This window comes from Scyliorhinus canicula, chromosome 19 (genome assembly GCF_902713615.1).
Source record: "Scyliorhinus canicula chromosome 19, sScyCan1.1, whole genome shotgun sequence".
Taxonomy (NCBI): domain Eukaryota; kingdom Metazoa; phylum Chordata; class Chondrichthyes; order Carcharhiniformes; family Scyliorhinidae; genus Scyliorhinus; species Scyliorhinus canicula.
This window is the reverse complement of record NC_052164.1, coordinates 11,947,772-11,974,519: the sequence shown is the minus strand read 5'-3', so window position 1 is coordinate 11,974,519 and position 26,748 is coordinate 11,947,772. Positions and strand designations below refer to the sequence as shown.

Below are 26,748 nucleotides of genomic sequence, written 5' to 3'. Positions count from 1 at the left end.
TTCTGTTGTCAAATGAAAATTCTGTTGGATTTACCTTCTTGGACCTCCTGAGTTTTTAGAATTAGGTTCCCTTGTTCTGGATTACTCCACCAGATTAAATCATTATCTTAAACACGTCTATTGGACCTTCGGTCTTCTTTGACAAGAGTCGCTTCCATTCCCGACAAAAAAACACAAAAAGAATCCCCCCCCCCCCCCCCCCCCCCCCCCCCCTAGAGGAGGATCTACTGCTTCTGTCCATCAGTCAGCCTTTTATGTATTCCCGGAGCCCGGGTTGAAAAGATATGCAACATGAACATTACTGTAGGGCAGGAGCAAAGGCCATGGAGGAACATGTGGATGAGGAGTTTGAAGTTGGCATTTTGCGGGATGGGAAGTGAAGAGATATTATTGAGGATTGGGGTAATTGGTGAAAGAAACATATAACAGTATGGACAGCAGAATTTCATTTGGTTATCACAAATATTTTAGCTTTATGAAAATAAGTGACTGAAGGCAGTTTCTTCATGATAAAATATGTTTCTAAATAGTTATTTTTAAATGGGTTCCCGCTCCAATGTTTGGTAATGACTTAAGCAGGCCAGGAAGTTTCCCGATTTGACTACTGTAATGCTATACACCAGTTGGCTCAATGTCCCTGGCTTAAGCAATGGAAAAATCAGCTGGAGTCAATATTCCTGAATGCTGTACAGCAAACTCTACTGGAAAGCATATGTGTGCACGTGGACATAGTCTGCTGACAAAATAACGATGACAGTAAAACAGCCTGCTGAGCTTCTCTGTCTAGGCTAACACGCAAGGAATGACATATTGGGTGAGTTCAATTAAGTTCCCAGTGCACACAACTTCAAAAGCTCCAGAATGCACCATGTGACCCTTATTTGAAATTTTATGTGACTGTTCGCTTTATGCTTTGCATCTTTCAAAACTCATTAAGATAAGCATTTTACAGGTTCAAAATGAAAATCTCTCTTTCATAGATCATAGAATTTACAGTGCAGAAGGAGGCCATTCGGCCCATCGAGTCTGCACCGGCTCTTGGAAAGAGCACCCTACCCAAGTTCAACACCTCCACCCTATCCCAATAACCCAGTAACCCCACCCAACACTAAGGGCAATTTTGGACACTAAGGGCAACTTATCATGGCCAATCCACCTAACCTGCACATCTTTGGACTGTGGGAGGAAACCGGAGCACCCGGAGGAAACCCACGCACACACGGGGAGGATGTGCAGACTCCGCACAGACAGTGACCCAAGCCGACTTTTAGTCTTACAACTACACTATGGCAAGGCCAGGCAGCCATTCTAATAGGCAATAGATCCCCTAACATCAGTTTAACTTCATGTCATGGCAAAAGGTCATAATGTAATATAGCCCCTATAAATTATGTATGTAGTCTACCTTAAGCAACCAGCATAGATGCTCTTAAGGGGGATTCCAAAAGCATGAAGGAGAAATGAACAAACATTTAATGCTGATGGGCTATTGTGAAAGAGGAGAGGAGGACGCAAATGTAGGGCATAACCACCAGCATGGGCATGTTGAGCTCGAATGCCTGTCTCTGGACTGTAATACCACTGCCTTGGCCCAGACTGATTCAGCTTAGACCAGACCACAGAACCAACCTGTAACTTTCCTGATTCATACAGCTCAGTGCTACATGACACATCCAATTAGAATTACAACACAGCAAAGAAACAGCACAGACTAGAGAATGAACCTGGAAACTCGTCGTTGGTATGGCCTCCTCGTCAGTATGGTTACGTTACGCATTGGTCGGTACGTTTGCAAAATAAAGTCAATGAAGAAAGTGCCTTAGTGAGGGAAGGTTTTCTATTATACAAAACCAAATGTGATCTATTATCTCTTCAATGGGAAAATGGCTCAACTCCTTAGTCCTTGATGGAGTCTTGTAAATAAAACAGTCAGCATTCTTTGGCCTAAAACTGAATGGAATGGGAACATCTGATGTCGGCAGATTGCTTTGAAAGTAATTTGCCAGCTAGCCCTGCATCTGTTCCCCTGGGGAATCAGCCAAAAGCTTCAACTATGGCTCCTTGATCTTCATTTCCCTCGTTCCCCCTTCACTCGAACCAACTTTCGGATCACTTTCTTGGTAACTGCAATCCTTTTTCGTTCTTACCGGCTCATACATTCTTTCAGTTATCTGGTTACGAATCTTCTCCAGTTCATTCATCCTTGACTTATGGTCAGTTTCAGTTTCCTTCCTTCGCTGTTGTGATCGATAAACCATTGCTTTGTGAATCTCAGCAAAGCATTCTGTGAAACCAAAATTAATGAGTCCGGTGAGTAGAGCAGCGGCTGGTTATAATTATTTAAACAGTCATAGTGCGCACTTAATCCAAGGTAATTTATATTCCAGACAAGATACACACCAAAGATACAACATTTCATTATTTTGTGCAGCAGAGACTGGTATGATTTCCTTGCTACTGATACACAACCAACTCTGATAAGTATTGAACAATATTAATCTTTCTTCAATAAAACCTGTCACACCCTTGCTGTTTCTATAAGCTGTTCCAGAAAAGGCAGTGTTGAAATTACTGTTAGGATCATCAGCAAATGAATGCTTAACACTTCCATGTGGCAATCCTTTGTTCATCATTGTAGTGGAAGCACAAAAGTTAAAATCTGCATTAAAGTCCCAGACAGAGGAATTTCAAATTGACACATTAAGTGCCTTTCCGGTAACATTGCTGTCAGCAATTTCTAGGTCAGAGTGTGTTGTGCAGAAGTATCTGGCAAAAGCCTCATTTTCTTGAGTGCAGCACGATGAGGCCTTTTACTAAACTTTGTATCCGTCCTGCACCTACAATAAATATCAATTATCTTCTGAAGTCTGCGGTGTGCAGATGCTGGGGTGATTTAAAGCCAGAGCACAGGGCCTATTTTTCACCTAGCATTTTAGAACCACAGCTGAAATAAATCTTTTGCAAAAGTAAATGCGATCATAAAAGGCATTATATGCTCACAGGAAAGTGCTAAACTAGCCCTATCTGCCGGTTGATATTTTTGGCCTTCATTTGATTTGCTTGCATTTTGGACTTGCTCAGGTGACACATCTGTTTCAATTTGTAATCTTGTCAAAGCTGATTGTTATTACCTCTGTTTAATATTCAGCTGTTATCAGCCTTTAGATACTGTCTTCTATTAAGCAGCAGCAGCAGCCCACAATTTATCAAAAATTACATAGAAATTACAACATGGAGAAGGATATTCATCCCAACCAATCAGTGTTGGTACTTATTTTCCACATGAGCAGTAAGGCTAAACTCACTCAGAATCCCTTCTTCCCCCTTTCCCTTAACTACCTATCCACGTTAACTCTTAAAATGTTGACAGGCTCTCTGATTCAATCACTCACTTCGGTAGTACATTCTATAGCCTCACAATATAAAGAATGTTCTTGCGCTCTGTCCTCAAGCTGTTTTCAAATCTTCTATCGATGTCCTCTTGTTCACAGACTCTTCAACCACTGGAAGTAGACTGGTTCTGTTTACTCTGCCCCATCCTTAATAATTCAAACACCTTTTTAAAATCATTCCTTAATACTTTAATGAAATCTGACACACAAAACTGGAATTTTAATTGAGTTAAGGAACATTTTCTGCCATGAAGGTAACATTTTAAGATTACATTTTGTTCCAATTTTAAATGAAAAATATAATGTCATGCGTTTACATTTTTTTAGTTACATGAATTTTTTTGTCAATATTTAAGTGGCATTGCATTGCAGCATTACCTGGCTGACCTATGTACAGGTCAATGTGGGTATGCACCACAGTGCTAGATTTTCAAAGTCATTGGTTGTGATGTGGGAAAGTGCCAAGCAAAGGCTGTTGCTCCTTTTTCATTAGTGAGGATGGGGAAACAATGAGAGGCACTGTAATTTCCTGGTAATGCATTTTAGTGGCTGCTGCAGAGTGAAATGGATAGAGTTCTAAGTCGGATCTGCCCACCACTTGGCTGTGAGCTTCAGCAAATATGATGGCTGAGCGAAAAAAAGCAAGGGGGCCAAACGGTAGCTTTGAAGCGTGAAGCAGCAGTGAAAGTTAACAGGTTCAAGCTGGGAACCATGCAGTGGGAACAGAACCATAGACAGGTTTGAATGCTGCTCTGCTCATTTCCCAACCTGAACAGAAATGGGGCGCAGAGTGGAGGAGTCACACCTGATGGTTTCTGGTGCCTCCTGGTGGTTGCTTATGGGGAGGACTGGCCAGGGAGTTGGGCGAAAAACAAAAATGTGTTAAAAATAAAAGCAAAGTAAAACATGCTCAAGTTGTACTCCATTGAAATAATGGGGGGAGTAAACCTATTATCCAACAAAAATAAGGGGAAAAAAAAGTGTGGTTTGATTTCCAAACTTAAATAAAGGATATTTTATTAATGAAGGACGATACACCATTATAGCTAAAGTTTTGCCGTTTACACTGCGGCAACAAATCAGCTGTAAGCAGACACTGCCTGAAAAGCAGCATTTTTTATCAACTTGCCTTTGAATGATATCAGTAAAATCAATAACACTGTTATTTGTGAATTTCTGTTTCAGCACAGAGCCAAAATCAACAATGAAATGAAAAGTATGGCAAATATCCAGATACTGGAATGTGTCAGAATATTGTGCAATTATTCACAGCTCAGGCAGGAGGCAGCCAGTGCTTTGATTCATTTAATTTCTCTTGAGGACAACAAATGGATTGATTTCTAAAACATGAGTGGGTAGTCAGTGGCTAGTGTGCTGACCAATGGATACCCAGAATGCTTTCCCCAATGGGACGGAGAATCGAGCGCTGGGGCAATAAGGGATTGGCGACGGGCGCCGGGGGGGGGGGGGGGGGGGGTCCGCTATTACAGGGGTCCCAGGGGGCTGGTTGGGTCACCCCCATATTTGGAAGGAGGACACCTAAACAATCCATGGGTGAGGGGTTGCCGTGCGGTTGGGGGTTTGTAAAAAGAGTGCTATTCAGCTCCGGCAGGAGAACATAGTCTCCCAGACGGAGATTCCTGGCCGTGATCTTTGCACCAAATTGAATCTTGCCCAAAACTGGGATCCACATGTGCTCACCTCCAGGAAGGCAAGGGTCAACGACTGGAACCACACCACAAAGTTAAACTATACCTTACAAAATAACTAACCAGGGACCTAGGTTCAATTCTGGCCTTGGGTGAATGCCTGTGTGGAGTTTACGCTTTCTCCCCGTGTCTACGGGAGTTTCCTCTGGGTGCTCCGGTATCCTTCCATAGTCCAAAGATACGGAGCTTAGGTGAATGGGCCATGCTAAAATTACCCCTCAGTGTCCAAAGATGTGTAGGTTATGAGGTTGTGGGGATAGGGCAGGGGCCTAGGTAGGGTGTTCTTTCAGAGGGTCATGCAGACTCGATGGGCCAAATGGCCTCCTTCTGCTGTAGGGATTCTATGGTTCTACAGTGTAATTTCAAGACAGTAAATGCATCTCTTTTTTTTTTAAATAGTTTTTATTGAAAAATTTTGAATTTATACAATAACGCACCATAGTAAAATACCAAACACCAAACATAACAATAATATTAACAATCATAAACATTCACCCCACCCCCATGCACAACACAGCATTTTAACAACAACGCAAATTAACACAATATAAAGTTACAGAATAGAAACTACAATAAGGAACCCCCCCCCCGGGTTGCTGCTGCTATTGACCAAGATACCTATCTTTGCACCAGGAAGTCCAGAAAAGGCTGCCATCGTTTATAGAACCCTTGTATTGATCCTCTCAGGGCAAATTTGACCCTTTCCAGTTTTATAAATCCCGCCATGTCACTGATCCAGGTCTCCACACTTGGGGGCCTTGCATCCTTCCACTGTAGCAGAATCCTTCGACGGGCTACTAGGGACGCAAAGGCCAGGACACCGGCCTCTTTTGCCTCCTGCACTCCCGGCTCTACCACAACTCCAAAAATCGCGAGTCCCCACCCTGGTTTGACCCTGGATCCAACCACACTCGACACCGTCCCCGCCACCTCCTTCCAGAATTCTTCCAGTGCTGGGCATGCCCAGAACATGTGGCCGTGGTTCGCTGGACTCCCCGAACATCTGGTGCACCTATCCTCACACCCAAAGAACCTACTCATCCTAGTCCCGGACATGTGGGCCCGGTGCAGCACCTTAAATTGGATGAGACTAAGCCTCGCACAGTAAATGCACCTCTTGTTGATTGGACTGTTGTTGCAGAATCACTTCATGTTTCTATCATTGCACTCTATCCTTACACAAGCGAGTACAACAAGTGGTGGGTTGGGTGAAGGGAAATGGCACCTGAATCTTTCAGTGAGAACAGGGTAAGTGGGAAGTGTCAGTGATTCTGCCAGCCAGGATTTAGGGGTAAGGATGGTGATTTGCTCATGCAGAATTGAATGACTGTTCTTCTGTTTTCAGTGCTGACATGAATATCCTTTCTACAATACCTCAATTAGTTTGGATTGAATCACATATACAAACCCAAAAATCATACTCTGTAAAATACCTTTCACTTTTCCCAGTGAAGCCGAGACCTCAGGCAGTGAATCCGCCTTCTCAGTCTGACTGTCATATTGTTCTTCTGTATCCTCCTCACTTTCAGAATCACTGGTGTCTTGATCTTCTTCACCAGCTCCATGTGGTTCCTTCGTCCTTTGGACAGAGCTACCATCAAGCTGCTGAAGGGCAGGGAGAGCCTCCATCACCCTCTCCCTGTAAAATACAGGCAACCATGAACTGGAGATGGAACAAGTGTCTCATTACATAGTCCCCATCAGCAAAAGTGAACGTAATTTTAGTGTGGACCCCATTTAGAGTATTGTGAGCAGTTTTGGGCCCCGTATCTAAGGGAGGAAGTGCTGGCCTTAGAGAGGGTGCAGAGGGGGTTCACAGGAATGAAGGACTTGTCATATGAGGAGTGATTGAGGGCTCTGGGTCTGTACTCGATGGAGTTTAGAAGGATGAGGGGGGATCTAATTGAAACTTACAGAATACAGAGAGGCCTAGATAGAGTAGACGTGGAGAGGATATTTTCACCAATAGGAGAAATTAGAACCCAAGGGCACAGCCTCAGACTGAAGGGACGATCTTTTAAAACAGGTCCGGAGGAATTTCTTCAGCCAGAGGGAGGTGAATCTGTGGAACTCATTGTCAGAGAAGGCTGCAGAGGCCAAGTCACCAAGTGTCTTTAAGACAGAGATAGGTAGATTCATGATTAATAAGAGGATCCGGGGTTATGGGAGAAGACAGGAGATTGGGAATGAGAAACACATCGGCCATGATTGAATGGTGGAGCAGACTCAATGGCCTAATTCTGCTCCTATATCTTTTATCTTTTTTTCTATAAATCTTTTTATTGGAATTTCCCATATTTATAAACAGTTGTATGTATGCACATCATATTTTTTCTTGCCCGTCCTAATTTCCTTCATTATACAGAGAGGTTTAGTTTGTCCTTCGTTTAACTGTGCATTTCGTCCAGAACCCAACAAGCTTAGGGCAAGCCCAAAACATGTGGGTGTGGTTGGCCAGGCCCCTCTGGAACCATTCACATTTGTCCTCCATCTCCGGGAAGAACCTCCTCATTCGGGTTCTGGTCAGGTGCGCTCTGTGCACCACTTTGAGCTGCATTAGGCTTAGCCTTGCGCAGGAGGAGGTGGAGCTCACCCTGCTCAGTGCTTCGCTCCAGAGACCCCTATCCTACCTCTGTCCCCAGTTCATCCTCCCATTTTTGCCTGGTCTCGTCCAGTGGAGTCCGGGCTCTGTCCAGTAGCTGTCTGTATATTTTCCCACATAGCCCCCCCTTCTCGTTGCTTGTGCCTATCAGGTCCTCTAGCAGTGTGGTTTCTGGGACCCCAGGGTACCCTACCGTCTCTTTGCGGAGGAAGTGTTTTATTTGGAGGTGTCTCATTTCCTGTTCTTTTGCTAGCCTCCACTTTCTCGTCAGTTCGTCTAGCGTCACCAGTCTGTGCCCTACGTAGAAGTCCCCAACCGTCAATGTGCCCCCGACCTGCCTCCATCTTTTGACGGTGGTATCCAGCATGGCTGGGGGAATCTGTGATTGCCGCATATGGGAGCCATGGGGGACATTTTGGTTATCCCAAAGTGTTGTCTCAGCTGGGTCCACGTTCTCAGCATGGCCGCTACCACTAGGCTCGTTGTGTACCTTGTTGAGGAGGATGGGAGTGCTGCTGTGGCCAGGGCGCAGAGGGTTGTTCTTTTACAGGATGCCTCCTCCATTTGTACCCAATCTGTGTCGGGTTCTTGTACCCATCCCCTCACTCTTTCTGCAGTTGCTGCCCAGTGGTAGTATTGTAGGTTTGGTAAAGCCAAACCCCCTTTGATTTTCCTTTTTTGCAGTGTCTGTTTGGGAATTCTCGGGTTCATACACCTCCCCACACAAACGCCATGATTAGACTGTCTACGTTTTGGAAAAGGCCTTGGGGATGAAGATCGGAATGGATCTAAACAGGAAGAGGAACCTTGGCAGTACGTTCACCGTGATCGTCTGCACTCTCCCCGCCAGGGAGAGTGGGAGTGAGCCCCACCTTTGAAGGTCTCTTCTTACGTCCTCCACCAGGCTGGTCAGGTTCCACTTGTGGATCTGTGTCCTGTCTCTGGCTATCTGGATCTCCAGGTAGTGGAATTTGTTCAAAGCTGTTTTGAACGGGAGCACTCCAGCTCTCTCCCTCCCCTGTTTGGGTTCACTGGGAATGCCTCGCTTTTGCCCAGGTTAAGTTTGTAGCCTGAGAAGGTTCCAAACTCTTTCAGTATTTGCAGTATTGCCTTCAGTCCCTCCTGTGGCTTCGAGACAAAGAGGAGCAGGTCAACTGCATAGAGTGAGACTCTGTGCGCTGTGTCTCCTCTCCGGATTCCCGCCCAGCTTTTCGTGTCCTGCAGGGCTATTGCCAGGGGTTTGATCACTAGCGCGAACAAGAGTGGGGACAGGGGACAGCCCTGCCTTGTTCCTCTCTGCAGCAGGAAGTATTCAGAGCCTGCTCCTACATCTTATAGTCTTATGGATCAAGCATGCTCACCATCTGTTCCGTCAGTTTGTTTATCAATATTATAGTATAGGGTGGCGCAGTGGTTAGCTCTGCTGCCTCACAGCACTGAGGACCCAGGTTCAATCCTGGCCCCGGGTTACTGTCTGTGTGGAGTTTGCACATTTTCCCCATGTCTGCGTGGGTCTCACCCCCACAACCCAAAGATGCGCAGGGTAGGTGAATTAGCCACACTAAATTAGCACGGGGTGCTCAGGAGAGGTCTGGCCCACGATCGGTGCCCACTGATCGTCGGGCCGGCATCTCAGAAAGACGCACTCTTTTCCTTCCGCCGCCCCACGAGATCAATGCAACATATCTTGCGGGGCACCTGCGGGCATCAAGGCCCGGCGCGCGAGATTGACGAGCCGCAGCTCCTAGCCCCCTGGGTGTGGGAGAATAGGAGGCGAGGAGCAGCCTCTGACGCCGGAGTGAAACACTCCGGCTTTCACTCCGGCGTCGGCACTTTGTCTCCCTTTGAGAGAATCGCGCCCAAGATAAAGTTGCATAATCCCAGATGAGGGGGACTGCTGACTCGTGGTGATTTAACCTGTTGATCACCGCACCGCAGGTGAGAGGCAAGGTTCAGAAGGTGGGTTTTCATTTGGCAGGCCTTCATTTGGCAGAACATTGGCAGAGTGATGTATTTGGCAGGGCAATGTCTGTTTTACACCCCTCTAGATTTCTAGCTGACTTCAATACAAAATAAAAGAGGGTGGCACGTGAAATGAGTGGCCACGTGCGGGTGCCAGGACGGCATGGCGTGAATCCCCCGGCACTCCCGCGATTCTCCCACCCGGCGTGGGGGTCGGAGAATCGCGCCCCTTACCTTTACCTGCCAAATAAGTTATGTTAAAATTAAACTGAGAATCTTCTTTTTGCTTATGCAGTTAGTCAACAAATTATATAAACATTTTGTACCATTGTTCCTTTCAATCAACTATTGCTAATGCGACAGTGTGAAGAGTACATACCAACTGTTGGTCAAACCTTTTTGTTATGTGCCAGGGTTTAGAGAACCCCAAAGTGTATCATGGAGTTCACCTGACCTACAACTTTTAATAGATTGTGGTATGGGGAGCACATGGCCCACTCTACAGGTGTGGTATAGCAGAAATGGAAAAGTATTTTTTAAAGCAAAACAATGTTTATTCTATGAACTCAAGTTAACCTTTTTAAAACATACAGTGAACATCTTCGCAACCATTAATTCAAATACAACCCCCAAAGAATACAACACTAAGTAATCCTTAATAACTTCCCAAACAACATCCGGAAGACAAAATAAATATCGTTTTACAGAGGCACATTAGGTTTGCATTCACTACTGAGAACATTTATAATTCTGAATTCACCAAATGATCAAGAGATAGTCTTTTCATGGCAGAGAGAACAGCAGTACACCTGCTCTGTCTGACTTCAGCGCCAACACTGAAAACGAAACTAAAACACACCCTGCAGCAAACAGCCTAAAATGAAAGTAAAAAGCTGACAGACAGCCCAGCTCCACCCATACTCTGACATCACTGATAAACACCCATTTCTTAAAGGTACATTTCTTAAACACCCATTTATTAAAGGTACTCTCACGTGACATTTTACTCTTCCAGTTTGCCCCCACTTCTCACCAAGATCTGGCATGTAACTTATTAAAGCAAGATATCAGTGATCTTGTCTCACCTATATCCTTCCTGTTTTGTACAGCTATTGCCTGTCATATTCAGAATGATGAGACACTTTGGAAATTCACCTTAGTATAAAAAGACAGAAATAACTGTGAATAAGGGGATAAGCAACTCAATCAGACATGAACATCTGTGCATCTGCCATGGAGATCTTTATAAATTTAAAATATTGTGTATGTTGGATAGTTCTTGCCTAAAGCAGGCTCAAGGGCTGTATGGTCTATTCCTACTATGTTCCTGTTCATGTGATTCTTGGTCACACATTTCCTCAACACGTCCCAGATAGTTGTCATCGTGACAAGTCACAAGCAACCGCATGTCTTCCAGAATTTACTCAACTGCTTCTGGAAATTGGAGAGGAAGTTCCCATAGTTTTTTCTGATGTGGCTGCAATTTTTTGTTTTTTAAAAAATATAAATTTAGAGTATCCAATTATTTTTTTTTCCAATTAAGGGGCAATTTAGCGTGGCCAATCCACCTAACCTGCACATCTTTGCAGACATGGGGAGAATGGGCAAACTCCACACGGACAGTGACCCAGAGCCGAGATCGAACCTGGGACCTCGGTGCCATAGGCTGCAATGCTAACCACTCCGTCACCGTGCCGCCCTGCAGTTTTTAATTCTGCCTGAAAATAACTGGTGATGGATGAACTATGTCTGTGTTTACTGGATACTATGGGCCTACTTGTCCTTTCTCACCCATCTTTCAGTATAATTCCTAGGTTAATTGCATTGCTCTTTCAAAGAGCTGGCACATGCATCATGAGCTGAGTGGACTGCTTCTGTGCAATTGATTCTATCGGCTTTGGCCAGGAGGATGTGAATGATGTGCAGGGGACATATCCTGGTTTGAACTCATCTCTTAGCCCTGCTGTAGCCAGTTCCAAAGCATGCTGCATTAAGTTTGCAGCAGTGTGATACAAATCAGTTTTGACAGCTCTGGGGCACAAGGAATCTAAATTTATTCTTGGAAAAACAATTGTTGGACTGAAAACCCTGGAACATATCACACGGAATAGAAGACAAATTTGCAATAGTAATAAAAGTCACACTCAGTAGCACATGGGGTCACAAGTTCAAACTAGTAAAAGGCAAGTTTAAAACTGATTACACAAAGCTTTTTAGACAAAGCGTGATCAACACATGGGTTGGACGCACAGATAGGGCAGTGCAGACAAAGGTCCTACAATCATCTGAAGCTGTTGAATTCAGAAATGAGAATTGTAGATTTGTCTGGAGCAATGGTCAGAATGAGCAGTCAGTCGCATTTACCTCATCATCTTGTGAAAAGCTCCTGGTTTGTAACACAGGACCTATAACATAGTGTTTTAGGTCAGCTTGAGAATGTACCGATAAGCGCTGGAGGTTTGGCAGGGAGACTGGCCTGGGTTAATTTGCCCATAATTCATTATTGTCATGAATTTTTAGCACTGTGTGTCAAGTATGCAGATTAATGAATACACCCCAACCCCCTGCTTTCCTTATTTGATATCATTCTATGGATTGCTGTAATATTGCTAATTCATTCTTTTATTGCTCCCAAAGCCTTTATTTGTGGCACAATCCCAATGCAATCATGTTGCCGGAATGCAGACAAACACCAAGGTACCAAAGCCTGAAATCTGTACTTGAGATGGGTACAAATCTTTACTTATGGATGAACGGCTCATTCATAATTAATATCAGTTTTCAAATAATTCATGTACTATAATGTGCACTTAATGTGTTGCTAATGTAGACTTTCTCCTTGTGCTAAACCTTCCACACTGTTTCTTTATAATAGTGTTGAGACCGACTAAATCTGCATCACTTAAGACATGAACTGAGAGAGCTATGTGATTTTATTTAATTAGAAAATATATATATTTTTAGACCTTTATTTTGTTGATTTATTTTGTGCTTGACAAGGTGAGAGGAGTCAGTGATGGTGAATATGATACTCCCAAGCTGGTAGATCGAACGTCAGAGTCTCCAGCTCTCCTGCTGCAATAATGTCCCTTCACCCTCAGAACAACATGACTCAGCACCACCAGAAGATTCTGTTCCCCGCACTGAAATTTTGATAATAATTTTGTCCTGAATTATAGATGATTTCCTTTTCTGGACTATGTCTCACTTTGAACTAAGCCGAGTCTGCTTCAACCCATTTTGTTATTGCCCACAGCCATCAGCGACAGGACCACCTGCATGCCATTGATCTGACCAATATTCAAATTGCTTCCAGGAGTGAAATGGCAAAGGATTAAATGTTGGTTGCATCCCAGTCACACAAGAATATCTACTTTAACTGTAAAATTATGCCTAGAGCAAACCAACCTGGTGCAAGTTGTTCAATTTGATTATTTGAAAGATCTAAGAATCCTAGTTTCTTCAAAGATGTAAGGTTTTCCACTTCCTTGATTCTGTTGGCAGCGAGCATCAAAAATCTGTGACAGAGAATTAGAGAGATTTTATATTTTGTTTGTCCTTTCAAATCCTTGGAACCTAAGAAATAGTAGCTGAAGTAGGCCTTGTGGCCCTTCAAGCCTGCTCCACCATTCAACTAAATTATGTCTGACTTCCTACCTCAACTCCATTTTCCCTCACTATCCTCATAACCCTTTATGTCTTTAATATTTAGAAATTTATCAATCTCTGTCTTGGACATGCTCAATGTCTGAGCCTCCACAGCCTGCAGTAGAGAATTCAAAGGCTTTATCATCTCCTGAGTGAAGAAATTCCTATTCATCTCAATCCTAAATGGCCTACCTCTTATTCTGAGACTATGTCCCCTGATTGTAGCTTCTCTTAGCCAGGGGAAACATCCTTCCTGCATCCACCCTGCTGAGCTCTGTAAGAATTTTGTATGTTCCAATGAAAACACATTTCATTCTTCCAAACTTCAGAGAATACAGGCCCCGTCTCCTCAATCTTTCCTGCCATCACAGGAATCAGTCAGTTAAGCTTTTTTGCACTCCCTCTATGGCAAGTACATCATTCCTTAGATAAGGAGACCAAAACTGTACACAATACAGCAGGTGCGGTCTCACCAAGGCACGACTGCAGCAAAATATTTCAGTACTCAAACACTCTTGCAATGACGGCCACCATTACGGGCGCAATTCAACTAATTGGGAACAAAGTCCCATAGCAAGCACGTTTAGCCTCCTGTTTCCCAGCGCTCGCAGCCCCGGGAAACACATGACTGTCACATTGTATAAGGAGCCTCAGTGGGGAATGCAGGTCAAAGGCCGCACACGTTTTATACACTGGGGGGCTCTGATCGCCGGAGCTCCCCAGTGTAGCTAAAGATCGGGACGCCATTTTTAAGTGGCGCCCCAATCTCCGAGGCTCCCGAAGTGACCCCCAACCCCTCTAGCCCGAACGCACAATGGGAGGGTCCCTGGTCACCCCAACACCCATGCAAGGCATCCCCTGGCCCGATCGCATGCACAAATATTCCTGCTTGGCACTGCCAGCCAGGTACCCTGGCAGTGCCCATGCCAGGTGGAAATGCCACTTGGACACCTTGGCTGTGTCAGGTTGGCACACCGGTGGCACTGCCACGGTGCCCAGGTCGCACCAGCAGTACTAGGGAACCACTCTGCCCAAAGGGCATGCAGCTGGGGGCCTCCGATGCCCTAAGAGACTCCCACGAGCGCCAGTCCATCCGGTCCCCGTTTGTGATGACCAGTGCCAAACAGCACTTGCCCGAGGTCTCCGAGGTGAAGGGGATGAATCCCAGAGCCTCAGGTACCTTGGGAATCTGCACATTAGAGCGAGACTAGCTCTAATAATTCTATAAGATTCCTATGTGTCTCAATAAGGTCCCTTCTCGTTCTTCTAAACGCCAATGAGTACAGGCCCAACCTACTCAACCTCTCCTCATAAGAAAATCCTTCCATACCGGGATCAACCTAGTTGGCAATTATAACCTAATCTAATGTCAGTGTATCTTTCCTTAAATAAAGGGACCAAAATGTTCACAGTGTTCCAGATGTGCTCTAACTAGTGCCTTGTATAGTTTTAGCAAGACTTCCTTATTTTTATATTCCATTTATTTTGAAATAAAGGCCAACATTCCAGTTGACTTCCCTATTACCTGCTAGCTTTGTGATTTATAGACCAGAACCCCCAAATCCCACTGTGCTGAAGCTTCCTGCAATCTTTCTATTATAATACTCAACTCCTTTATTCTTCCTATCAAAGTGCATATCTGCATGGAATGCACTGCCTGTGGAAGTAGTTGAGTCGGAAACATTAGGGACCTCCAAGCGGCTATTGGATAGGTACATGGATTACGGTAGAATGATGGAGTGTAGATTAATTTGTTCTTAATCTAGGACAAAAGTTCAGCACAACATCGTGGGCCGAAGGGCCTGTTCTGTGCTGTATTTTTCTATGTTTTTTCCACATTTTTCTAAATTATATTCCATCTGCCAAATTTTTACCCACTCACTTAACCTGTCTATATCCCTCTGTAGACTCTGATTCATCCACACCACTTATCACCACACCTATTTTAAAGTTGGAACACCCATTATGTCATTGGCTGAGGACGGGGACAATCGAGGGGAGATCTTGCCGGCGTAAAAGCCATTTTGAGTCTACTACTCGATTCTCTGACCCCCTCAACCTTTTCTGACCCCAAAAGAAGAACCCCCCAAAAAGTATTTGTTTACTTTCTCTGCCATTTCCTTATTCCCAATTATAAAGTCTCCGCACATTCACCTTTTCTAACCTTTTTCTTTTTATATACTACAGAAGCTTTATTTAAAAAAAACATTTTTATTCTCCTCCTTTTTCACTTTTCCCAACTTTGCACCCACCAACAATAAACAATAAGCAGTAATGAATATAATATCAATCCCCATATCAACAACAACACCATCCTCCCACCAACCCCCAAACAACTGCCTGCATGTTAACATAAACAAAAGGGAATCAGGAGTCACCCATAGTCACCATTAACACATACAGTCTCCCTCCCCGCGACCCTCCTAACACCTAACTCCCATCCCCACTAATGTTCAGTCTCCCTCCCCGCGACCCTCCTAACCCCTAACCCTCATCCCCACTAATGTTCAATGTTATCCGATTCAAGAAAGTGCATAATGAATAACGCCCATGAATTGTAGAACCCCTCCATCCTTCCCCTCAGTTCAAACTTAACCTTCTCTAGAGTCAAGAATTCCAACATGTCCCACCGCCACGCCAGGGAACAGGGTGGAGAGGGTGATCTCTATCCCAACAGGATCCGCCTTCAGGCGATCAACGAGGTGAAGGCTACAACATCTGCCTCCACACCCGTTTCCAATCCTGGCTGGTCCGACACCCCAAACATAGCCTCCCGATCCAGTTTCACATGCACCACTTTAGAGATGACCCCAAAAATCTCCTTCCAGTAATCCTCCAGCTCTGGACAGGACCAAAACATATGAACGTGATTTGCGGGGCCCCCCTGCAATGTTCACACACATCTTCTACCTCCTCAAAGAGCCGGCTCATCCTCACCCTTGTGAGGTGTGCTCTATATACCACTTCAGCTGTATCAGCCCCTACCTCGCACACAAGGTGGAAGCGTTCACTCTCCAGAGCACTTCATACCAGAACCCCTCCTCCATACCCTCTCCCAACTCTTCCTCCCACTTTGCTTTGTTCTCTTCCAGTGGTGCCTTCTCCTCTTCCAAAATAGCCCTGTAAACCGTGACACTACCTGTTTCTCCAGTTCCCTGTCGTCAGCACCTCCTCCAGGCCGGCTCCACCGGGAAGTTCTGTACCTCCTTCCTGGCAAAATCTCAACCTGCATGTATCTAAACATTTCCCCATGCTCGTGCCCATACTTCGCTTCTAGCTCCTTCAATTCTGCAAACCGACCCCCAAGAAACAAATAATTTAGTGTCTTAATCCCCTTCTCCTCCCATTTCTGAAAATTTCCGTCCAACTTCCCTGGCTCAAATCTGTGATTCCCCCGAATCGGCATTTTCCTTGACCCTGCCCCCAACCCAAAGTGTTGGCGAAACTGCCTCCAAATTCTCAATGAAGCTATTATTACCAGACTCACTGAGTATTTCAAAGGGGCCATCGGTAGTGGCGCTGTTGCTAGCGCCTTCAATCCCGACCTCCTATACAAACTCTCCTCCATTCTGACCCACTGGGAATCAACCCCTCTGACCCAGCTCCGCACCTTCTCCACATTCACCAACCAGTAATAATACATCAGGTTCGGGAGACCCAAACCCCCTGCTGTAGCAGCACCTTTCTAACTCTGGCCATCTTCCCTCCCCATATGAACGAGGTAATCATTCCTTCAATCTCTCTGAAAAATGCCTTTGGCAGGAAAATCGGCATGCATTGGAAAATAAACAGAAATCGCGGCAACGCGTTCATTTTATACTCTAGAAGCTTTTATAGTCATTTTTATGTTTCCAGCTAGTTTACTTTCATTCCCTTTCTTCATCAGTTTCTTGGTCCTCCTTTGCTGAATTGTAGAATGCTCACAATCCTCAGGCTTACTACATTTTTTGGCAACTTAAAAGCCTCTCCATTTGATCTAATACAATCTTTAACTTCTCTTGTTAGGCATGGTCAGATCACTTTTCCTGTTGGGCTTTTGAGCCTTAAAGGAATATATATTTGTTGTAAACCATATATTAATTAGTTAAATGTTAGCCATTGGCTGCGTACCATCATACCCTTTAATGTAGTTTCCCAATCTACCACAGCTGATTTGTCCCTCATAACTTTGTAGTTTCCTTTGTTTAGATTTAAGACTTAGTTTAGGATTGAACTACATCACTTTCAAACTGAATGTAAAATTCCACATATTATGATCACTCTTCCCTAAGGCTTCTTTATAACAAGATTATTAATTAGCCCTTTCTCATTACACAATGCTCAATCTAATAACCCATTCTCTAGTTGGCTCCTCAACATACTGCTCTAGGAAACATCTTGTATACATTCCAAGAATGTGCCCTCCATAACATTAATGTTAATTAGATTTACCCAATCTATATGCAAATTTAAGTCCCCATGATTACGGTGTTATCCTTGTTTTACGCACATCTAATTTCCTGATTTATACCGTGCTCTACATTACCACTTCTGTTTGGTGGCCCATAAACAATTCCCACCAATATTTGAAGCTCCTTGGCTGTTTCTAGTCTGACTATAAACCCTTGTACTGAAGGAACATAAATTATGCACCTCTCCTACTAGTGATGAGATAGTGATAATAATACATCAGGTTCGGGAGACCCAAACCCCAAACTACTTTACTAGAGACAACAGCCGGAATTAACCTGTTATTCACGCTGGCAGGATATTCCTGTCCCACCTACGGCGCACGGGTTTCCCGGCGACGAGGGGTACAGTCAACGAGGATCCCATTGACAATGGAGGGAACAGAAAATGCCACTGACGAGTCTCCTCCGCTGCCGAAAAACAAGAGGCAGGTTTCTCGGTAAATCCCACCCAACATATCTTAACAATCAACTTAGTTGTTGTGTAAAATAGCACTCACCTTAAATTGTGAAGCAATTCTAAATTTTCTATTTTCTTTATCTGATTCTGTGATTGAAAGGAAGAAATGTAAACAGTGAATATTGTAAACTCCTATCAAGAGGTTCACTGTTCATGTTCTGGAGTAGAATGATCACTTTATTGGTGTTGTTGAACTGGTCTAAAATCCACCAAGATGCGATGAGGCGTCCCACCCAAAGCATTGACCTAACTTTCTGTTTCTGATGAAGATTGGCCAGTAGCTTGTTTTCATTTCAGGTTTCAAATACATCTACCTGTAACTTGGTGTTATTTGATATGACTGTGAGGAAAAGTGAATTACAGGGGACTTCAGGATAAAGTACTGTCATAATCACTGACATCTAAATAACCTCTGGAACCTTTTTTCCAATCAAGAAAAATTATTTATAAAAGTTCCTACCTACTCTAAGGGCTTCTCTGTCTGTCCATTAAAAGGAACAAACAACTCAGTGAGACAACACAGGTGTGTTTACTTCCTAACGCTTGTATTTTATCAATCAGTTTATAGATTGTTCCCCATTTGTATGACTTAGGGAGAAAAATGTAGCTTTATTTTGTTTTCTCACTGACAGGGTGCATTGATACGGATGTTAATTATGAAGAATGTACAGTCTAAGAACAAGCCATTTGGCTGAAAAAAACCATGCTTATGTTTATGTTAGCCATGATGTGGAGATGCCGGCGTTGGACTGGGGTGGGTATAGGAAGAAGTCTTACAGCACCATAGACATAGACATAGAACAGTACAGCACAGAACAGGCCCTTCGGCCCTCGATGTTGTGCCGAGCAATGATCACCCTAGTCAAGCCAACGTATCCACCCTATACCAGTAACCCCACCCCCCCAATTAACCTTATTTATTAAGACACTAAGGGCAATTTAGCATGGCCAATCCACCTAACCCAGATTGAAGTCCAACAGGTTTGTTTTGAATCACTAGCTTTCGGAGTGCAGCTCCTTCATTCACCTGAAAGGACCTGCACTCCAAAAGCTAGTGATTCAAAACAAACTTGTTGGACTTTAACCTGGTGTTGTAAGGCTTCTTACTATGTTTACGTTGCACACATGTTGCTAAATATTCATCCTCAATGGATGCCACACAATCAGCTGGGCTCTCCAAATCTTACATGATTATGTCAGGAAATCAGAGAGGAATTTCCAAGAGATTCTTTTTAAATTTGTCACAGGAATTTGTTTGTTATCTGTCCTAAGAAATAGAATTGTTATAGGGCAACAAAATGTCTGAATAGAACATACAGCAACATTTATGAAACTCGTTTTATTAAAATAACAACACTGGGATCTTCTGGAGGCTTAGGTTTTTAAAAAATCTTTCACTGGGTGTGGGCATCAGTGGTAAGTAGATTTGTTACCCATCCCTAATTGCCCCTGAACTGATTGGCTTATTAGGCCATTTCAGAGGAGAGTGAAGAATTAACCACATCATGTGGATCTGGGGGTCACATGTAGGTAAGGATTTATTTCCTTAAAGGACATTAGTGACCCAGATAGATTGTCATAAAAATCAATGACAGTTTCATGGTCACCATTACTGAGAACAACTTTAATTCTCAGATTTAAAACATTTTTTTCTTAAATTTAGAGTATCCAATTAATTTTTTCCAATTAAGGGGCAATTTAGCGTTGCCAATCGACCTACCCTGCACATTGTTTTTGGGTTGTGTTGGCGAAATCCATGCAAACACGGGGAGAATGTGCAAACTCCACATGGACAGTGACCCAGAGCCGGGATCGAATCTGCGACCTCGGTCCCGTGAGGCAACAATGATAAACACTGCGCCACCGTTCTGCCCTTTAATTCCCAGATTTTAACAATTGAATGTTTTGAATAACCATGGAGGGATTTAGGAGCAGCACGGTGGCGCAGTGGTTAGCACTGCTGCATGAGGGCGCTGAGGACCCAGGTTTGATCCCGGCCCTGGGTCACTGTCCGTGTGGAATTTGCACATTCTCCCCGTGACTGTGTGGGCCTCATCCCCTCAACCCAAAGTTGTGCAGGTAGGTTGATTGGCCACGCTAAATTGCCCTTTAATTGGAACAAAAAAAGAATTGAGTACTCTAAATCTATTTTTAAAAAGATGATGGAATTTTAACCCAGGTCCCCAGCCTGGATCTCTGGATTACTAGTTCAGTGACATTACCACAACATCCTCATCTCCCCCTGAACTTGCATTTCATAATCACACCAGCACTACATTTCCCCTTTTAACTTGTACTTCAGTAACTAGCTGTTTTTCTACTCATGATAATTTAATCATTCCACATTGATGGTCTTAATAATCCCCATTAAATGTTCATTGTTTAAAAGGTTAAAGATACCAATAACACTCTTTATGTTTAGTTTTTCCCTCTGCTCTTGATTCACAACAAGGTCCAGTTCCAAAGGGACTGGTTGTTTTTCAGTAAGTTGAATTATGGCTTCTCCTCAGAGAATCTTACAGCACAGGAGGCCATTCTATCCATCATATCTCTGCTAGCGCTTTCAAACAGCAGTCCAATTAGTCCCACTCGTGTCCAATTCCAGGTAGAGAGTGTTGCCAGGGTATATCCCTTGTCACCTGATATACAGAAAGGTATTTTCTAGCAGCAGAATAGCAAAAAGAGATTTTCTTGCCTTTTATTTCAAGGATCTTAAGGCCAATTGCATAGTTCTACCACTACTTTCCACCCCCCCCCCCATTTTTTCTTTTTAAAAATAAATTTAGAGTATCCAATTTTTTTTCCAATTAATGGGCAATTTAGCTTGGCCAATTCACTTATCCTGCACATCTTTTTGACCACACGGACAGTTGCCCGGGGCCGGGATGGAGCCTGGGTCCCTGGCAGCGTGAGGCAGCAGTGCTAACCACTGTGCCACTCTGATTCTACCACTACTTTACCTGAAATTAATTCACAAACTATTTGCAAACTAGGAATTTTATAATCCATAATGTTTAACATTACAATGTGGTGGGTTTACCATTTTAGCAAAACCATCTGTGGGAGACAGGTAGGTAATTACCTGCTGAAGATAAAGACTGTAGACATTTTTCACGCACTCAAAATTTCCAAGGACGCCAATATTCTCCCTGTCCAATCGAACAGTCGACAGCTTTGCCACAGCTTCTGCTCTGTACGCAAAACGTGGAATAATTTGTCAACAACAGGAGTTTCATTTTTACCAAAGAGGATCCAATATAAGGCGTCAATGAGTCAGATTGTTGAATAAATCGCACAATTCAGGACCCAGCAAAGCCACAGGAAAAGGTTTCAACCCTTTCTATACCTGAGACCATTTTTCTTTCCTTTCTTCTAGAGAATCTGTGAAGGTTGTATTAAATGCAACCACTAGGTGGAGGCTTGTGCCTATTTTAACAAAATAAATTGTAATTTTGAAATATTTAGAAATTGAAGAAACAAAACTAGGGTATGGGAAGGAACTGAAAGTGAGGCACAGCAAAGAAATGTGTTTTTTTTCATTCTGCAAATATCGTGCCCTCAACTGGGAGACAAGCCAATGTATCATAGATTGTATATAATAAAGTGGACAAGCTATCTTGTACATCAGGCTAAGGGAACTGCAAGTATTGTGACAGAGGGCCTTATATCTGAACTCCATGTGAATTATTAGGATCTAACCTCACTCACTGTAGCACTGCCTCAGTACTGCACTGGGATTATCAGCCTGAATTATGTGCCCAAGGTGTATTGGATGCCGATTCAGTAATTCCTTCAAGCCTGCATTTGTAAAACACCGTGACATTACTTTCTAAAAGTATTTATTTTGTATCTGTGTGCATGAACACGGTCACCTACATCTCAGCAAAGAACTTGCATTTATACAACACCTTTCACAAGCTCAAGACCTCCTAAAGCACTTCATAGCCAACAAAATACTTCTGAAGTTGTAATATAGGAAATGTGACAGCAAGACCCCACACACAGCAATGTGATAATGACTAGACACTTGTTCACTGACATTGATTGGTTAGGTCACAGGAAGCACTCACTTGTTCTTCTTCAAATACTCCCATAAGATCTTTTATGCCCACCCCAGAGGACACTGGTGCCTTGTTTTTGTTTTCTTTTCAAAATAAATTTTGAGTAACCAATTATTATTTTTTTCCAATTAAGGGGCAATTTAGAGTGGCCAATTCACCTACCCAGCACATGGGGGTGAAACCCACGCAGATATGGGGAGAATGTGCAAACTCCAAGCAGATAATGACCCAGAGCCGGGATCGAACCCGGGTCCTCAGTGCCGTTGGTAGCAGTGCTAACCACTGCACCACCGTGCCACATGGAGGCTTGGTTTGACGTTACATTTGAGAGGCAGCACCTCTGATGCTGCAGCACTCCCTCAGTACTGTACTGGGAGTGTCAGCCTTGATTATAGTCCCAAGATATGATGGACATCTATCCGGAAAATAACAGATTACTTTCTGCTGCCATGCATTCGTCCTACAGCCATCAGAAGATACGACAGTGAAACCCAGGGGGATTTATCATAGAATTTACACTGCAGAAGGAGGCCATTCAGCCCATTGTGTCCGCACCGGCTCTTGGAACGAGCACCCTACCCAAGGTCAACACCCTATCCACATAACCCAGTAACCCCACCCAACATAAGGGCAATTTTGGACACTAAGGGCAATTTATCATGGCCAATCCACCTAACCTGCACACCTTTGGACTGTGGGAGGAAACCGGAGCACCCGGAGGAAACCCAAGCACACACGGGGAGGATGTGCAGACTCCGCACAGACAGTGACCCAAGCCGGAATCGAACCTGGGACCCTGGAGCTGTGAAGCAATTGTGCTATCCACAATGCTACTGTGCTGCCCTATTTCACTGATACTGTGGAAGCATCCAGTCTCAGCTCAGTACATCCCTCTGGCAACCAAGTCAACTGGGAAATTCTTGTACTCCTGTGCATTGTGTGGCACAGCACAAAGGTTCACCAAAGTAATGTGCCACCGCAGCACCCTACACATTCAATTCACAGCTCACCCATCTTGTAAATCTTGCGTATTAAAAAAAATCACCATATGAAATGAAAATCACTTATTGTCACGAGTAGGCTTCAATGAAGTTACTGTGAAAAGCCCCTAGTCGCCACATTCCGGCACCTCGCCGGGGAGGCTGTCAATAAACCATCAGAATTAAACCACTTTATATATGTGCAGAAAACATCACAGCATTATAAAGTTGCCCACCCTCTTGAAATAGCTTACAGACATAGAAAGCTTAATGCAGAACACCACATTTTAAATTATTCCCCTTGCTGGGATTTGATTCCACAGGTTCTGGCTGCCCTCCAGCACCCCACTATTCTGTGAGCCTAGCGTGAGATTTAGCACACTATTCTAACACATAGAGCATCATCAATGGCCTCACGATTAGCCACACACAGTGGCTAACAAGGGTTTGCAGGACAGCAGTCAGGAATTGAAAAATCAATCACAGGACAGAGCAGGGATCTTCTGATCTCCATAGAAACGCTGCCACAACAGGAGAGATTGTTAACACCAACTAATTAGGGAAGCCCTAGAGTGCATCATTGCTGCAACTGTATAACCATCCAGATAGTGATGTTTATTATGGACTCCCACTGCTGAGCTGCAGCTACTCACGTGTCGCCTGGTGTCTGTTTATCTGCAGAGAGTTGCAAATTTCGCTTGGCAATCAGTGAACTGGAAATGTACACCAACTTCTTTGATTCACATAGGCTGTCTGAAAATACCATGAACACATCCTCGTCAATACAGTCAACACATTCCACTATACTAATAATACCAAATGTAACAGGATTGGAAAGAAAAACTGGCAACTCTCTGGTCAAAGGTTTGAATGAAGTTCAAGCTGATACAGTCCCTCACTAGATAGAGGCCGGCATGGTAGCACAGTGATTAGCATTGTTGCTTCACAGTGCCAGGGTCCCAGGTTCGATTCCCGGCTTGTGTCACTGTCTATGAGGATTCTGCGTGGGTTTCTTCCGGGTGCTCCGGTTTCCTCCCACAGGTCCCGAAAAACACGCTGTTAGGTAATTTGGACATTCTGAATTCTCCCTCTGTGTAGGGTGTTGGAGTGTGGTGATGAGGGGACTTTCCTAGTAACTTCATTGCAGTGTTAATATAAGTCTACTTGTGACAAAGATTATTATTGAATAATCATCTCATCAGCTTAACCCAGGTGGCTCCGTAATTATTTGACCTGTGAGTGGTGAAGCAGGAGGCCTGTTTCTTCTCAAACCAGGTTCCTCAGTCAAATCACCCACTACTGCAAGCTCCATACCTTCAACTCCTGAGCGGAAAATATAATGATGCATTTTCAGTTGAAAGAGACAGGCAGTGATGCCCAGACACAATTGGTACCTTTGCAACATGAAGAATAAACACTGGGACAAGTGGTTTATTCAGATTAGATCACTTGACAGCCCCAATCACATTACTTCCAGTTGCTGTATTGTTTATATATGTAGCCTTGTTTAATAAACACATGTTTTTGTGAATTTTAAGCTCATAAATTGATTGTAGTAGAGAGAGAGGCCATTCAGCCTCATGTGCCCATGACAACTCTCTGCAAGAGTTAATCGCTCATTCTACTCTCCAGCCCTTTCCTTGTAGCCCTACAATGTTTTGTTTTTCTCGTTTCCAATTCTCTGTTGGCAACCATGGTTGAACCTGTTTCCATTGCACTGATCAGACCAACTGTCCATTGTGACTTTGACGGAGGTATAAATATTCGCCAGGACACATGGGACAGATTTCCTTCTTGTCTTTGAAATAGTGAAAGGGGATCTTTTTGCAGCACCTGGAACAGCCAGCAGAACCCTCAACCCAAGCAGACAATGCAGCGCTCCCTCAGTACTGCGTCTCTGACAGTACAGCACCCCCTCAGCACTGACCCTCTGACAGTGCAGCACTCCCTCAGTACTGACCCTCTGGCAGTGCCGCACTCCCTCAGTACTGACCCTCTGACAGTGCGGCGCTCCCTCAGTACTGCGTCTCTGACAGTACAGCACCCCCTCAACACTGACCCTCTGACAGTGCAGCACTCCCTCAGTACTGACCCTCTGGCAGTGCCGCACTCCCTCAGTACTGACCCTCTGACAGTGCAGCACTCCCTCAGCACTAACCCTCTGGCAGTGCCGCACTCCCTCAGTACTGACCCTCTGACAGTGTGGCACACCCTCAGTACCAACACTCTGACAGTGCAGCACTCCCTCAGTACTGACCCTCTGGCATTACTGACCCTCTGACAGTGCAGCACTCCCTCAGCACTAACCCTCTGACAGTGCCGCACTCCCTCAGTACTGACCCTCTGACAGTGCGGCACTCCCTCAGTATTAACCCTCTGGCAGTGCCGCACTCCCTCAGTACTGACCCTCTGACAGTGCGGCACTCCCTCAATACTGACCCTCTGACAGTGCGGCACTCCCTCAATACTGACCCTCTGGCAGTGCATCACTCCCTCAGTACTGACCCTCTGACAGTGCCGCACTCCCTCAGTATTAGCCCTCTGGCAGTGCCGCACTCCCTCAGTACTGACCCTCTGACAGTGCGGCATTCCCTCAGTACTGACCCTCTGACAGTGCAGCACTCCCTCTGTACTGACCCTCTGACAGTGCGGCACTCCCTCAGTATTAACCCTCTGACAGTGACGCACTCCCTCAGTACTGACCCTCTGACAGTGCAGCACTCCCTCAGTACTGACCCTCTGACACTGCAGCACTCCCTCAGCACTAACCCTCTGACAGTGCCGCACTCCCTCAGTACTGACCCTTTGACAGTGCGGCACTCCCTCAGTATTAACCCTCTGGCAGTGCCGCACTCCCTCAGTACTGACCCTCTGACAGTGCCGCACTCCCTCAGTATTAACCCTCTGACAGTGCCGCACTCCCTTAGTATTAACCCTCTGACAGTGCAGCACTCCCTCGGTACTGACCCTCTGACAGTGCGGCACTCCCTCAGTACTGACCCTCTGACAGTGCAGCACTCCCTCAGTACTGAGCCTCTGACAGTGCAGCACTCCCTCAGTACTGACCCTCTGACAGTGCAGCACTCCCTCAGCACTGACCCTCTGACAGTGCAGCACTCCCTCAGTACTGACCCTCTGACAGAGTGCACTCCCTCAGTACTGACCCTCTGACAGAGTGCACTCTCTCAGTACTGTCCCTCTGACAGTGCAGCACTCCCTCAGCACTGACCCTCTGACACTGCAGCACTCCCTCAGTACTGACCCTCTGACAGAGTGCACTCCCTCAGTACTGTCCCTCTGACAGTGCAGCACTCCCTCAGTACTGTGCTGGAAATTAAAGTTTAAAGTTGAGGAATTGATTCTCCTGCCCTCTCTCCCCTCCTGGGGCTGTGGCCTTTGGTTCAGAGACAGGCCGTCCGAGCCCCGGGCTAAACTTACCCTCCGCCATTGCCGCCTCTCCGCGGCCTCCGTCACCCAGAGCAACCG

At 44.7% G+C, this 26,748-nt stretch overlaps 1 protein-coding gene across 1 annotated transcript; it reads right to left on the bottom strand.

Annotated features, from left to right (window-relative positions):
* Positions 1-1,152: 1,152 nt before the first annotated feature.
* LOC119954407 (leucine-rich repeat-containing protein 46-like) lies at positions 1,153-26,748 on the bottom strand. Its single transcript, XM_038779604.1, has 8 exons — positions 26,701-26,748; positions 23,916-24,015; positions 21,304-21,412; positions 18,262-18,308; positions 13,074-13,183; positions 10,751-10,820; positions 6,535-6,740; positions 1,153-2,284 (listed from the first exon to the last, which is right to left on the bottom strand). Exons 1-8 carry the CDS (start codon positions 26,708-26,710, stop codon positions 2,052-2,054), a joined length of 885 nt encoding a protein of 294 aa, XP_038635532.1. The 5' UTR covers positions 26,711-26,748; the 3' UTR covers positions 1,153-2,051.

What these genes read in the sequence shown, in the direction of transcription:
- LOC119954407 (XM_038779604.1), bottom strand. An exon ending in AAACAGACACCAGGCGACAC is followed by an intron (nt 21,413 to 23,915) that starts GTGAGTAGCTGC and finishes TTTTGCGTACAG; the next exon opens with AGCAGAAGCTGTGGCAAAGC. An exon ending in TTCACTGGGAAAAGTGAAAG is followed by an intron (nt 2,285 to 6,534) that starts GTATTTTACAGA and finishes TTGGTTTCACAG; the next exon opens with AATGCTTTGCTGAGATTCAC.